Below are 16,415 nucleotides of genomic sequence, written 5' to 3'. Positions count from 1 at the left end.
TCTTCTACCTCTACACCAGCTGTTACCCATGAGTCAGTGTTCCTTCATATCCATGCTTTGGAGGAGGATCCTTCTTCCGTGGCTGCAGTGTCTTTTGCGCAGCCTTGGTTAGTGGACAGTGGTGCTTCGAGTCATATAACTCCCCGAGGTGATTTGTTACAGGATCTCCGTCCATCAGAGGGTTCAGTCACTGTTGGTGACATTTTATCGGTGTCTATTAGTGGTGTTGGCACATTGCCTTTGTTTACCGACCGACCTTCGAGCTCCTTTTCCCAGGCCCTACATGTTCCGGATTTGGGCCTTCCCTTCCTCTCAGTTTATGGTCTTACAAGGCTTGGCACACAAGTGATCTTCACCGAGCATGCCGTTGTTATTGAGGATTCTCTTACAGGAGCTGTCTTATCTACAGGTTGGCAGGAGAGCGGGCTTTACAGGCTCCATTCCCCTTCTTTGATGCAGGGTCCTCTGAGGCAGTCTATTGCTACACCCGTTCCCGCTTGTGCACCTTCTATTCCACAGGTTTCTTCCCATCCCCCACCTTCTCCTCCGGTGGTTCCCTCGTACCCCCCATCCCTTTCAGAGGGGGACGATCTCGGTGATGCGGCTGTGGATTCCCTGGCCCCTAGTGTTTTAGAGGGGGCTTCCCAGGATCGTGAGGAGCTCCTTCAGCAGCAGTCTACATCGACGGACTTCATCGACCTTGGCATTCCTCTTGCCACCCCAGGATCCGTTCATCCCTTGGCCTTCAGCCACATCCAGGATCTGAGAGGGGGTGTTAGCAGTCATGTTTGTCATGCCTTGTCATCTCCTGCCTGTGAGCCTCAGTTTGAGTTAGATGAGGACTTTAGGAGCTCTGACTTGTCTATCACTTGTTTTGACGGAGGAGGTAGCTCATTCTAGAGCACTCAGTTTATTGCATTTCAGTGCATTTTCTCCTCCAGTCGGGATTTTATGTGCATTTCCCGAGGCAGTTTCTGCATTCTTCAGCCTGCCTCACCTGCCGGACATTGTCCACCCTTTCCGGGATTTTTTTGAGCATTCCTGGCATTTTTACCAGCATTAAATGCTGGTCGGATCAGCATTAAATGCTGGTCGGACATATTTATGGCCTCAAATTTCAGGTCGGCCAGTTTTTGGGTTTTTTGGCTATTTATAGCCATTTCCCACTTGGCAGTCAGTTGTATTATCATCTTCCCTCCTTCTTTGGCAGGTGCACACTCCGACTCCGTCATCTTCCTCCGTCTTCGGTGCTGCCGTCATCATCAGCCTGATCTGGTGCCCTCACTGACGCTTCGGGCTGCGTGCAGGGACAGTCCACAGTTTTGTATTCAGCATTCATTACAGTCAGTGCAGATTTTCTTCCTTCATTTTCTGCTGTCTCTCTCTCCTCCTCTGTGTTCGTGTTCTTCTTCCGTTGCGCACTCTCACATTTCCATACCCGAGCCCCTGCAGCTGGGCGGGTCCGCGTAGAAAACAACTCCTCGGTCAAGATTCAAGCTCAAGGTTGCGTCAGTTTTGCCACTGACAAGGGTCCGGATCTGGCTTCGCTGGACAATGTATATCATGTCCCTCAACTTGGGGTGAACTTGTTATCTATTCAGCAACTTTGCTGGTTGGGGCGAGCAGTTTTCTTTACAGTGACCATAGTCAAGGTCCTTGACTCTGTGACTGGTTTAGTGATTACTCGCGGTGAGGCACAGCCTAATGGCCTATACCACATGACACACTTTCTGACCGAGCAGACCGCCGAAGGCTCCGTGTTCCATAGCTTCCAGGCCTTGGCCACATCTCGGGAGCCTATGCACAATGAGCGTCTTTGGCATTTTCCCTTAGAGCATCTTGGTTATGACTCACTTTATGAGTTGTCACACCATGAGTTGGTTGAGGGCCTTCCACGCCTGAAGCTAACTCTAGATGCCTGTAAAGCCTGTCAGCTTGGGAAACAGCACCGTACCCCATTTCCTCAGCAGTCTACACATAGAGCTAAGGAGCCTGTTAGATTGAACACGTTGATCTTTGTGGGCTGGCATCCACTGTTGCTTTGAAAGGCGCGCTGTATTTCTTTTTGATAGTGGATGATCATTCTCGATATATGTGGGTGTACTTCCTCAAGCATAAGTCAGATGCTTTCACATATTTTTCTGCTTGGATGCTGCTGATTCATAACCAGACTGGTCGTCGTGTTGGGTGTATGAGGAGTGATAGCGGAGGTGAGTTTATCTCCCACGAGTTTTCCGAGTTTCTACAGAAGCATGGCATTTCTCGCTAGCTCACCTCTACCAACTCCCCCTCTCAGAATGGAGTTGTAGAGCGTAGGAACCGCACAGTCATGGAAATGGCACACTCTATGCTATTCACAACAGAGCTTCCTGAGCGCCTTTGGGTCGAGGCTGTTAACACTTCGGTGTACATCCTCAACCGGTGCCCGACTACGGCTATTTCTCAAAAGACCCCGTATGAGGCATTTTTGGCTCTCGGCATGTTATTTACCACTTCAGAGTCTTCGGGTGTCGTGCGTACACACACACGCTGGATGACAAGATAGGTAAGCTTACCACTTCGGATCAGACACGGTCAGTGGCCACGCCTATTGATCCTACTGTCCACTTGTCGAAGGATACCCTAGGACAGCCCTTTGATGCACACACCTATAGTTCGGTTGTATGAAAACTTCTTTGGTTAATTCACACTAGGCCAGATTTAGCTTACTCAGTTAGCATACTTAGTCAGTATTTCACAGCACCTAGGATGTCACATTGGATTGCATGTCTTCGTGTGTTGCGTTATTTGCGGTGTACTTTTTTTTATGGCTTGACATATGGTTCTGGTTTATGTTTGCAGGGGTATACTGATTCTGATTGGGCACGGGATCCTGACACCTGGCGTTCCCATGGCGGCTACCTCTTTACCTTGGGCACAGCTCCCATTTCTTGGTCCAGCCGTAAGCAAGAGACGGTGGCGGCTTCCACGGCCGAGGCTGAGTATCGGGCTCTCTTCGATGGCACCACTGAGGCCATCTATCTAAGGAGTTTACTGGCGGTGCTTCATTTTCCATGTGACTCTCCCACAGTTGTCTACTACAACAACCAGAGTGCCATTGCCCTTACGGGCAATCCGATCATCACACCACGGACACGGTATGTGGGAGTCCACTTTCACTTTTCTAGAGAGCAGGTTGAGCTAGGCACTATTCGCCTAGAGTTTGTGTCTTCATCAAATAATTTTGCAGATATCTTGACCAAAGCGGTCAACCGGCCGGTTCTTCAATACCTGCTACCCAGGATCAGCTTGGGTACACCCTCCCCTACTTCTTCAGCTTGACGGGGAGAGGGTGCTTCCCTCTTGCTTTCCCTTCTAGTTTGAGAGGGGGTGGCTCCTACTCTTGATCGTGACAGTAATGATGCTTACAGTTTTTTCGACATTACATTCACTTATTATTTTGTATTGTATTATGGGCATTTGTAACTTCATCCGCACTATCAGGATGACCTGATTGTAAAAGGGCACTTGGACAAGTGAACACTTCCCTTGCGAGGGCACTGTCCCAGTGGCACCGTTGCATAGCATATTACATGAGCATGACATCTTGCATCTCCCTTTGCATTACCCTATGCATTGGCATTCTGTTCATGTCAACATGCATCTGTGTGCATTTATCCCTTTTCGATCTTTTGGAGTAGTCGACTCTAGGATCCACCATATTCGTATCATAACACATGGCAGTTCTTCTAAAGGTAGTTTTCCTACCCTTGCTTGCTTGCTTGCTTGCTTTGCTTGTTTTGCTAAGCCCACCGTTTTTTTTGCCTCTCACATATTTAACACACGATTGGCACATACACTCACTTTTATCATCCTTAGGCACTTATCCTCGACAGTGCGAGGGATTGGCTTGCTAGTTTTGTGAATAACTTGGGTTTAAAACTCTCTTTATCTTTTCCTATCTGTCACTTAATCAGCCGCTGCCCCTATATTACTTATGTATTTTCAAAACACTCTTCAAAAAAAAAAACAAACAAACAAACAAGTCCATTGTTGATTCCATCCGCCTTTGTAGGCCTTGGTAGGCCCTTGGGCAGCCGACGAACACCCTTGGTCCGATGCCCTAACCTCTCTGGGGTGATCACTTGGGCTCCCTTGGTAAGATATCCATCGCCTCTGTAGTCTTGGTAGGCCACTGGGCAGCCGACGTGCACCTTTTGTCCGATGCCCTAGCTGCTTTGGGATGGAATGCCTTGGGGTAAATCAAGATTTAGGCTGGCCTACTTTTCTAACCCTATTTTGGGCCTGAGAAGGGGTGTTGTGCTAAGAAATGCACTTAGCCACTTAAACAACCCCAAAACATGCTTATTTTAGGCTTATTTTAGCCAAAACCCTAAAACGGGGAGCGGATCGAGAAAGTTAAGTGGGAGAGAATCTAGAACCCTAATTTTCTATAAATTGGCAATCAGCCCTCCACTCTTTCACAATCTCGTTTTTGCAAGTTTCAAGTGTTACCAGCTTGCTGCCCACACCCAGGTCACGAAGGACATCTCAGCCCTTGTTGTCCATCACCATTCCCTACAGTCTGGCGCATGTTTCCAGCCCTCCACACGTTGATTGCTGTTGTTTTTGCCTGGCGACTGATTGTGGTTCATCTGCATTGTTGTCGTACAACCTGCCACACCAGCAAACTGCTGCGTTTGCAGGCTCCAGTTGCCACCCTGACAGTTTTCTCTCTCCTGTCTGCAATTGCTGCAATCTTTCTCTCTCCTGCAGGCTGTCCTGCTTGCATTTGCTGTCTTTCTCTCTCCTGCAAGCTCCATTTTTAGTATTTCTCTCTCCTGCAGGCTGTCCTACTTGCATTTTCAGTCTTTCTCTCCTACAGGCTCCGTTTTTAGTATTTCTCTCTCCTGTAGGCTATCCTGCCTGCGTTTTTAGTCTCTCTCTCTCCTGCAAGCTCCGTTTTTAGTCTTTCTCTCTCCTCACTGCTGTCTGCATCAGATCCAACTTCTCACTGTTGTGTTTGCTGGTGTTCGACATCCGGAGGCTACCTTGCTGCGATTCGGGATCCATTTGGAGTACGACACACTCTCCAGCTCATTACCCCTGCCTTGATCCTAGAGATACAGGAGTTTGAGGTTCAATATTCATTCACTGCATAGTGTGTTTGCTGCATGAGCATCGTAATATTAGTAGTCATATCATTTCATTTATTCACTGTGTTCATTGTCTCTGAGTTACTCTAACCCTAACCCTAATTGTGTTCTTTTTATCAATCTGTGCTTTGTCGTACGGTTTCTGTTTATGTTTCTATATTAGGGTATTTTTCTTTACACCAGTATGCAGTTTATGATGATCAAGTTTCTTCTTCCATTGTCTTGACAAGCACCCTCACTAAAGGTCTTTGCCGTCTTGATATATATAATAAGCAGCTTGTTGTACCTAGTACTGATTGTGCCTTGTTAACAAAGGAATCCTTTCAAGATATTCATTCATGGCATCAACAGCTTGGCTGCATCAAGTATCATGCATTGATGAAGCTCCACTCAAAGGAAATGGTCAAAGATTTTCCAAAAATCCACCTACCATCGAATCACATTTGTGAAGGCTCTTTACTTTGTAAGATACATCAATTTTCCTTTCCCAAGGATTCTCATGTGCATTCTCCATCTATTTTGCATCTTCTTCACAATGATGTTTGTGGTCCTATGCGAACCAAATCTCTTGGTGGATTCCTCTATTTTGTCGAATTTATTGATGGAAAATCCTAATTCACTTGGATATATGGGCTGAAGTCAAAGTCTGAAGTATTCTCTTGCTTCAAGACTTTTATTGCCATGGTGGAGAACCAAAGCAGCTTTCACATTTAGACCCTTCGCACCAACAAGGGGATAAATATCTTTCTAAACAATTTTCAAAGTATCTTGCATCTCGAGGTATTCATCATCAGTACACCATCCCCTACTCCCCACCACAAAATGTAATAGTGGAATGGAAGAATAGATCGCTCATGGAGATGGCCACCCTACCAATTCTGGCCCAAAACAAACAAAACTAACCACCATAAATGCTGCAATAAATGCACTGCCCACATGGCACTAAATTGCCCACCTAACCTGCCCAAACACTGGCAACTGCTGAAAAGAATGCCCAAATAACTGACAAGAAATGCGTCAGTCCCTTCAAGAGAACTAACTACACCAACTATATCCTAAGAAATGTTAGAGCCAGAAGGCTACTGAACATAGATCTCTTCCTTCAAATCACCATTTAGGAAGGCAAACTTCACATCAAGCTAATAAGCCAGCCATCTCCTATGGCTAGCTAAGGCAAGAACGCCCCTAATGGTAATCATCTGGGCTGTAGGTGCAAAGGTATCATGGAAATCCACCCCTTGCTATTGTGTGAAGCCCTTTGCAATGAGTTGCACCTTGTGCTTATCCAGAGTACCATCACTATGATATTTGGACTTGAAGACCCATTTCACACCAATCACCTTTCTATAAATGGGCTTAGACGAAGCCAACTCAAAGTTGTCTCTCTTCTTCTTCGGGATGTGAACATAGGCATCACATCCGAGCACCCTGAAATAAGAGACATCAAGCTTCAAGCCAAAATAAACCTCAAAAGGAGTAATACCAACCACAGTCGAAGTAGGAGATCGATTAAGTTTGTGGATAGCAATAGCCACTACTTCGGCCCAAAGACACTAAGGTGTCTACCGATGCTCCATCGTAGTCTACCCCATCTCAATCACACTACGACTTTTTCACTCCAATATGTCATTCACCTGAGGGATATTCGTATTGGTAAACTCTTGATGAATGCCACAATCTACGCAAAAACAAGTTAGCTCATGGGAGACAAACTCCCTTCCCTTGTCAACACGTAAGGCCTTGAGTTTCCTACCATATCTGTTCTCTTGAAAGATCCACCAATCCTTAAATTGTGAGAATGCTTTGTACTTTAAGGCCAAGAAATACACCCATGTCATCCTACTAAAATCATCAACAATTACATAAAACACAAACTCCCTTAAGGGACTATGTCCTCATGGATCCACATAAGTCTGTCAAAACAAACTCCAAGGGCTGGGAATATCATCCCTATGCTACTTACCACGAATCATGATTGTCATGTATGAAAGGTACGGTACAGTACGAAAAAATATGGTACTAAATGGCACCTTATGATTTTATAAGATACGATATGATATTAGTACCAAAAAAATTACTTACTTTTTTTAAAAACTAAAAATCATAAGACACATGTTTAAAGTGAAAATAGGCTAGAACAATGCCATTACAAAATGAGATCAATGATCGTACATGATACTATATACATCAATGATCATACAACTATCATAGGAGTCAGGACTCAAGAGGCAAGAGTGGAATCTACCAATCTGGATGCAATCATCAATGATACATCATACATCATACTCATCATCATCATCATCATCAAAGCACTCATCAAGAGAGTCTAAAGATGACCCCTCAACATCAGATGATGAGGCACTCTCATACTCATCCTCACTTATGAGGTTACCATCATCATCAAATGATGGCTCCCTAGGCAATGGCTATGTAATTGTAGGCAAGGGGGGAAATATCATCATCAAGCACGGGATGAGAGCTGCTAGAGCCCCTAGATGCATTGCCGGTAATAACTTGCACCACATTTGATGGGCCCACCTACAACCACATCATACATGGCACAAATTCAAATTATGATAAGAAAAGCTTCGAAGGGACATCAATTAAAAATTATAATCATGAAAGCAACAACTTTAAAATTTTAAAAAACAATGTATACCTCAATGATAGCTTGCCGAATGTGGCAATAGATAAATGTGCCGGTCATTTTGCTTCTCCTCTTGCCGGTGTCTACAGCCCACAAAAAATATGTGCCGAGTGGACATGAAACGAGTATGTTGATGATACCCTATTTCCTACAATCTCTCCATCCATCGGTGAGAATGGAGTAACTATATTTTGTCCATGCGGCCCGAATAGGATCAAGGGTTTTATTTAATTCTCTCCTCTTCATCAATCTTCTTCCTCCTCATGTCATTGTATGTAGCACCCTCCATCCTTCACATAGGCACATATTGGCGATGGTTCTCACCATCTTTCTCCATTGCTCATGCCTTAGGACATTGAATGCAAGATTGCACTCGATCACCATGCATGCAATCTCAATGTCCAATTGCAGTTGCCTTTCTCTAAGAAGGCAATCAATCCAAGCATATAACCAAGAGCTTGAGAGAGAGGATCGCCTCTCCAGTACCGACGAGTGGCCCATCCCAATCTCTAGCAATCCATAGACCAATCCACTAATCAACTGACCATGAGCTGCCTTCCAAAGGTACTCATGGTTAAGGTGGCCAAACTGAGCATGCCAAAGCTCGGTTTGAGTCTATGAAAAAAGAAGAAGAGAAGAAAAGGTAGAAGAAGATAGCATCTTATAGACTCCATTCTCCTCATGTCCTGCATAAAGAACCTATCAAGAAACACCATCAAGAACTCAAAAGGGGTCCTTTCAAACTTGAGTGTCAAACCAAGAGCACAAGACTTGTGCACCTAAAGGAGATGATACCCTAGACCCGGCACATAGAGTACCTCTGATGTGTGGGCATCACCTTGCCCATGCGGAATCAACTGCATATCACCCTTGCCTTTGATGGGAACCAAAGAAATTGCACCTATAAGGATTTTTCCATGCATCGAATGCATTCAGACAATCCCCTCTAAAGGAGGACTCATGTGGCAAGGAGCACCACTATCCACAATCCACTCATGAGACAATAGGGCCATCATCGCTGCATCAGTGACCATCAAAGAAACATCCTCTACCACCTCCAACTGGAGGAAGGTGGTCAATGAAGGAGCACCCATCATTTCCAAGTCCTTTGTAGTCTTCTCCTTCTTGGTATCCTTCTTGTCCTTGTTAGAGCAGTCTTTCTTCCAATGGCTTGTCTTGCCAAATATGTGATGAGTAGACTCATTGGCTTTGTCATATTTGGACTTCTTCTTCTTCTTCTTCTTCTTCTTCTTCTTCTTCTATTGGGAAGACTAGTTGCACAAAGCCTCTAACTTCGAACCGTTCTGACCTTTGAGTTGTTCCTCTTGGTCCAAGACCATAGTAACCAACTCCTCCCACTTACAGGCAAGCCTTTGACTTGGGACCATTCTGACCTTTCAATTGTTCCTCTTGGTCCAAGACCATAGGAACCAACTCCTCCCACTTACGGGTCTCTATCCACCTAAAGCAATCAAGGCAAAATAGAATGGACTAAATTAAGGTAATATCTGAGAAAGAAAAGTTACCGCCATGACCTCTGAGGTAATCGCCTTCCTTGCGTTCTAGACCTGCATCTGCAATTGCCGAAGCTTATTGACATGCTCCCGCATAGAAGAAGACATGTTAGGACTCAAAAGTCCTCATCTGAATCTCCAATGACACCCGCTTTATCATAGTCATACGATTGTATATTTGATTAAGCTCCAACCATATCTCTCGAGCCACAATCAACTCCTCGATGTGAGCAATGACACCTAGAGTGCAAGAGAGAAAGAGGAAAGAACGGATACGAGCATTCAATTTCTCCCAATGTGCCTGTACCTTCATCAACTCGGTGTTCTCATCGGCAGAAAGCTTGGAAGCATCACAAACTGTAGGATAGTCTATAGCCTCAATCTCACGAGCGCCACCAAATCATAAGACTCTAAGATAGCAAGCATCATTATACTCCAAATGTGGTGATTCTCCCCATCAAGCTTTTGATTTGAAGGAAGAGCCAGCAACATGAGGACCTTACGGTTCATAATAGCCGAAAACTCCGAATCAATTTTGATTGATATTGTAAATGGAATGACCTGCACAAAAACAAGGGCAGTCCCCCTCTGACTTTGTCACGGTTCCGATGCCTACCAGAGCTTCCTCTGCTCATCCTCAAACAGTTTCATCCACCAGAGGCAATGAAAACTCAAAATCTACAGCAAAAGGCTGAAATTGCACCCTTTCCTCCTTCACGAACAGCAAGGACCTCCAAAAAACAGCAACTTTGCTTCTTCTTCACACACAGTGTTCACCCGCAGCCTCTAAAGGCTAAAAACTCTAACTTTTGTTGCAAAGTGTTGAGAAATGACAAATGATGTATGCTCTAGAAATAGATGTCCTGAATCCCATATGCACAATGGAGAAAAAGGGGATCATCATGAGCCTAGAAAGTGATGTACCTTCTTATCATTCAATGATGGAATACAACTGTACTTTGTCCTTTCAATAATAGTCAGTGTCAACTCAAGATTGTGTTTATGAGTCCAAGCTTCCATCTTGGAACCTAATTCACTTGAGTAACAGTTGGTCTAATCTATGTCATCATGAACATTGTCTTTGTGTTCCATCCGCCATAGCCATGCTCTAGATCCATGCATTTCAACATGGTATCAGAACTCAGCTGAACATGGCACAACTCCATACACTACTTCTCTAGTCTCTCTTCACCTCTGGTCATCTTTGTCCAGCTCATGACTCCATTTTCAACTTCACCTTCATCTTGACCTTGTGTCTGCCCATAGTCAAAACAGTACCTACCCTACTTTGAGCAGCTAGATCTCTCTCTACAGGCCATATCTTCCAATGCTTCCTGTTGGAAAAGTGTATCCTGACTTTCAAACCTTCTCTGTGGCACATCAAACACCAACATTGCCCCCAACCAGAGCCCAGCATTGACACAATTTTCCATCGTTGTCTGAACTACACCAAATTTCAGTTGTATTGCTATTGCTACGCGCACAGGCCGCGATCCTTCCTGCGACCATAGGGCAATCAAAGATGGGCTAATGAGCTTATTCTCCATCAAAGGACTCATCAAATGGTTGCCTCTACAGGCTGTTGTGACCAAAAAACCAGTCGGGTCTATCAGAAACCCTGAAGACTCCATAGCCAAAACCTCAAAAACTTGACATTTTTCATTGGGTCTTCTCGCTGAAGCTATTAACTATGATTTTAATCACTGAGCTACAAGCACTGAAGTTTACAAAAAGTTTCACCCATCAAACCAACAAGGAGGAAAGACTTTGGAAGAATTGAAGACCTCAAGCACCGACATCCAACACTAAGCTCAAAGAATAGTATCCCCCATTGATACTCAACTAGTGTCAGTTTAACACTGATCTTTGCGTGTCTCTTGACACATTGAACTACAACTCTTTTGCTAGTTATTTGAAGCTGATCAACATGGCAGAGCTTGAGCAAATAGCCAAGTTCAACAGAGAAGGCTTTCATGCCTAGAAGGAGAAGACCATATACCACTTATACAGAAGGACTTGTGGGACCTGTTTGAGAATGATGCAGATAGCAAAAAGAAAGATGATGAAGACGGATTCATTGAAGAAGACCAGCTCAAGACAAAGGAGTGGAAAAAGATGAACAACAAGGCTCTAGACATCATTGCCTAGGGACTAAGTGATGATGTGCTACATCATATCTCTGGCATCAGAGATGCTAAAACTACTTGGGAGGAACTTGACAGGATGTTTGGTACCCAAGCAAAGAATTCAAAGGTAAAATTACTTGTACAGTTTTATAAACTGGACATAAAAGTTAGTGCTTCCATGACCATGCACATTAACAAGTTCAAGAGCCTAAAAACCTAGCTTGCGACTCTTAAGAAGAATATTGATGAAGATAAAGCAATAGTCGTACTGCTTGTGAGTGTAAATAAGGATCCATATGAGAATCTTGTGTCCACCCTAGGTAATGTCTCTCACTTAAAGATATTGAGCACTCACTACTTGATGAAGAAAGCAAAGTTAAAAGCAAAGATGCAAAGGAATACACCACCAAAAACAGACTCTTCTTGTACACCAAGGGCACTTATGGAGCAAAAGGCCGTGGTCAAGGACTCAACACCAACAACAACAAGGATCGGATTATATGTCATTACTGTGGCAAGACTGGCCATACAACCAGTGAATGTTTCCACAAGAAAAGAGCAGAACAGATGCAGAATGATCACTGCCAGAACCAGTTCATGAATGAAGAAGAAAAAGATGATGCTTCCACTACCATCAACAACAACTCTGTTAGATTGTTTTGAAGAAATTATCTTTCCCATAGTGGATTTTGTTTCCCTTAGTGGATTTGCTTTGTAAAAACAAAACCCTTGCCAAAGATGTAAAGATTCAAGCTTTAACTTGACTAGACTGCCTATGAGCTAGTCTCTCGAGCCATGTCATCATGTAGGGGGGACAAAAGCCAGCAAGTGTAGAGACTCATCATTTCAAGGGGGTTGTTGAGAAATAACAAATGATGTATGCTCCAAGAAGAGATATCCTAAATCCCATATGCACAGTGGAGAAAAAGGGGACCATTATGAACCTATAAAGTGATGTACCTTCTTATCATTCAATGATGGAATACAACTGTACTTTGTCCTTTCAATCATAGTCAATGTCATACTCAAGATTGTGTTTATGAGTCCAAGCTTCCATCTTGAAACCTAATTCACTTGAGTAACAATTGGTCTTTGTGTTCCATCCGCCATAGCCATGCTCTAGATCCATGCATTTCAACACAAAGAATCATTCTGATCTAGTCTACCCACAATCAATCCATCCTTCTACGTTGCACTAATACCATGTTAGAATACAGCGAATGTGGAAGCGTATGGACAAGACTGAAAGACAATGAACACAAGAGAAAGGGAGAGAGAAAAGAGATAGAAGAATGCAGAAATTTGCAATCAATGAGTACTGAAATGAAGAGGGAAGATGTACAAGGGCTATCGATGTATCTCTTCGAGCCCGACCTCTCTCACCAAAACCCGAAAATAGAAGTGAGGAGGGCAGGCTGAGTGGTGCTATAAATAGCACAGAAGAATGCATAAAATATGGCTGGTCGGCCAGCCAAATCTGGCCGACTGCTGCCAGATTTGGCCGACTTGCCAAATTTGACCCAAAACGCACAAAATTGGCCACCATATATTCTGTAATAAATGTGCTGCCCATGTGGCACTGAACTACCCACCAAACCTGCCCAAACACTAGCGAATGTCGGAAAGAATGCCCAACTAACTAACAGGAAACGCGTAAGTCCCTCCAAGAGAACTAAACACACCAACTGTATCCTAAGAGATGCTAGTCCGTAATCTCTAACAAGTTAAGCCTTTAGGGTTTCATTTTATTATAAAAAGACACTTTATGCATCGTTAGCACTTAAGTATGGCATTATTCATTGTGATCACCTTGAGAGTTGTACTCTCTCATTCATCAAGACATCCCTTCTCTTTTGTGATCAAGTATCATTGTGCATCAATTAATTCATCCATTCTCTTCAATTAATTGTGCAATAACTTTACATGTGGGCCAAAATTAAGTACCAACTTAAGGGTAAATTAAGGTGAATAATCACCTATAAACCTATAGAAACGGCTTCAAAACAGCAGCAACAACTTCCTTTTTGTTGCAAGAAGTGACTTGGTCAAGTAGAGCTCCAAATAATGTGTAAAGATACTTTCGATGTGTCTTTTTTGTAGGAAACTGATGGCAAGATGCCCTTCAGCCTTTGCATGCATGTAAAGTGGGTGAAAGTTGCCCCATGCACATGCAAAGTGTGTGAAAAGTGTTCCCATGCAACTCATGCAGTACTGAGCAGCAACAGCTTCCCTTTTGTTGCAACAAGTGACTCAGTCAAGTAGAGCTCCAAACAATGTGTAAAGATGCTCTCGATGTGTCTTTTTTGTAGGAAAATGATGGCAAAACACCCTCAGCCTTTGCATGCACATAACGTGGGTGAAAGCTGCTCCATGCACATGCAAAGTGTGTGAAAAGTGTTCCCATTCAACTCATGCAGTACTGAGTTTCATAATTTCCATGTATGACAAAGGCCCTTAAAATTCTCACACCTCCACTTAGAATTTGACATAAGGCCAAAAGGGAGGTTGATCTTCATCAAGACAAGTCAAATATACGACATGCAATGCCATATCAACAAGTGCACCTATGACCTAGAAGTGCCACATGGCACTACCATGTCAACAACAAAAACCCTAATTTTTTATTTTTGCTATTTAGGGTATTTTAAGAGTCCTCATTACAAACAAAAAGTCTATTTTGTGAGAATCCATGTCTAGGGTCCTTAAATTGGAGCAAACACTGCGATATGATCTTTGGTGTATGAGACAAGTATCTCTTAGATTGCCTTACTTCTTTTCATAGTACAGCAATGACCATCTTTCAGCATGTCACACAAATGTCTAATGACATCATTGTATATGGTTTTGTCTCATAGGCTGATTTTAGCCTCAGAAGATGTTAATATAGCTTTCTTCATTCTTTCTTTCTTTCTTTCTGAGCCACCCTTCCTTGCTACTAGCATGCCCATCTCATGCCCTTTGACCCAATGATGTTCTCAACTCTCGAGCCTGATCCTTTCTTTTCATATGCTTACAAGGCTCTATCCTAGTGCATGTTCGTAGGTTGAAGATAGCAGTGGAAATATAGTCGAAACTTGCATTTTTGAATCATAAAAAGGAATTTGCCCATAGGATTTCTCTTGAGAAGAAACTTTGGATGCTCCATGTTGAAGACTCCCCTTCCATGAAGGATCACATCAACAAATTGTAGGACATGAGGGATGAGCTTGCATCCCTCAAGAGGACTATCTCTTCAAGGGATATGGCAATGATTCTCTTGACTCAATTGCCATCTCCAAAGTTCGATGTGCTCTACACCAGCCTTCTGACATTGAAGACCCGAGAGACTTTTTTTTGGGAGGAGCTTGCCTTGCTAGTCTTGGAGTATGACGAGTGACTCAAAGAGGTTGGTGCCAGTGGATCTAGCTCCATGAAAGTTTTCATAGCAAGGGGAGGAGGGAAGCAGAACACGAAGCCAAAGGCAAAGAAACAAGATGACAAGAAAGAGGATACAAAGGATACTAAGAAGAAGCCCAAGTGCCCACTCTGTGGGAAGGGCACCCATTTAGAGAAATGTTGACAAAAGTACCCCCATTTGAAGCCCAAGGAGGGGTCCAGAAAGGATTTTAAATGAGATACATGTTAGAGTCAATGACATCCAACACAACCAATGTCAACAAGGAATATCAAGTCACCAAATTGCAAGTCACACATTGTGGGAGAAACGTGCAATCCCCAAAGCACCAACACAGTCGATGATGTCAACATACAATGAATAAATGCACACCCACTGTCCTACAATGTAGGGTAACGAATGTACTATTATCTTTATGAACCGGTGGTTTTTTGATAGGGTTGTCATGCATGATGCCAAGGTCTGGCTAGCAATTTAGCCAATGCAGATCAATATGCTTTTGTAGCCATAACTTTCTGGAGAAGGTGCAGTTGCATAACAGCAGTTCACATAATTCGTGCTCACAAACCAATTGATGATTACACGATTGCAAGCGCAGAACAATAGGTTCGCATAATGCATGCTCGCCCAGCTGGTGATCACGAGGTTTGCAAGGTCAAAACAACAAAATCAGCGGGATTTGGGGGACAATGCTTGGAAAATGTATGACCGTGAATCTGTAGAAAGGCCATTAATGGCCGTGAATCCCTGGGAATGGCACGAAATGCTTCCTTGTGCACCCCACCAGAAAAACAAACCACCGAGTAGTTCTTAATGGTAAGGAAGCACCATGGCAGCTTACTGGATAAGGTCGAAAGAACGCCACAGACCTTTTCCACGGACTTGATCACGTTTCGGAGCTCCTGGGAGTCTTCTTTGAGAAGGATTCCCTTTCTATCGGCAAGGTCAGAGGGGGCCTGTTTGGGCTTCTGCTTCTTCGGCTTGTGGTCGTCTTTGCTTGGGCTCGAACCGAAGCCTTTCTTGTTCGCCTCCAATGATGCCGCCACCACCACCTGGCCATGCAGAGCAGCGCATGGAACGCGCGACCAGCCGATAGAGAAAGCACACTCTAGAGTCATTTTGCGTCCCAATGCATCTCACTCTCTCTACTATCGGCTATATGTGTATATCTTATTAGAAGGATTGCTACTACCAAGCCTCGACCTCTAAGAGCACTATTTTTTTCTTCCAATGATTCCTTATCACTCTTGGATCCCTAAGATAATCCAAAAGTAAATGTCATTTGAACAAAATACTGGAACCCCTCAAGGGGTAGTGTAGTCGGCCTTTGCATCTCCTCTCCCTTGTGCTCTTGTGGCTCTCCTTAGGCCCTAGAGAGCCCACTCCTTGGATTGCCAAGCCTAACCTTAGCAAGTAGGTTCTTTGATCCTATGAGCTTTGGCTGGTTCCTGTTGCTTGTGGTTGGATGTGCAGACTGTGTCTTATAAGCCTGCGAGCGATCTCCAGCTTTCTCCTTAGTGACTCAATGGCCTCCTTCTCTTCTGATTTGTCTAAGAGAGTATTGAGGAAGGCGTGTTGTTAGGCTTCCAAGCTTATCTA

General features: G+C 43.9%; 1 protein-coding gene across 4 annotated transcripts in view; it reads right to left on the bottom strand.

The window, feature by feature from the left end:
* LOC148039433 (uncharacterized) overlaps nucleotides 1-15,996 on the bottom strand; it is a 73,752-nt gene extending 57,756 nt beyond the window's left edge. For 3 of the 4 annotated variants that reach the window (XR_015692803.1, XR_015692806.1, XM_087690612.1), the window contains exon 1: nucleotides 15,686-15,994. Coding sequence is in view for 1 of the 4 variants with exons in the window: in XM_087690612.1 (XP_087546738.1) it covers nucleotides 15,686-15,934 (249 nt within the window). In the remaining 3 variants the exon portion in view is untranslated. Of the gene's footprint in view, nucleotides 1-15,685 lie in introns of all 4 variants that reach the window. The other variant, XR_015692808.1, reaches the window with a different exon arrangement.
* Between the last annotated feature and the right edge of the window lie 419 nt (nucleotides 15,997-16,415).

Source organism: Lygodium microphyllum, chromosome 2 (genome assembly GCF_053477565.2).
Source record: "Lygodium microphyllum isolate KBCC chromosome 2, Lygodium_microphyllum_v1.1.10, whole genome shotgun sequence".
Classification (NCBI taxonomy): domain Eukaryota; kingdom Viridiplantae; phylum Streptophyta; class Polypodiopsida; order Schizaeales; family Lygodiaceae; genus Lygodium; species Lygodium microphyllum.
This window is presented reverse-complemented; position numbering and strand designations above follow the sequence as displayed.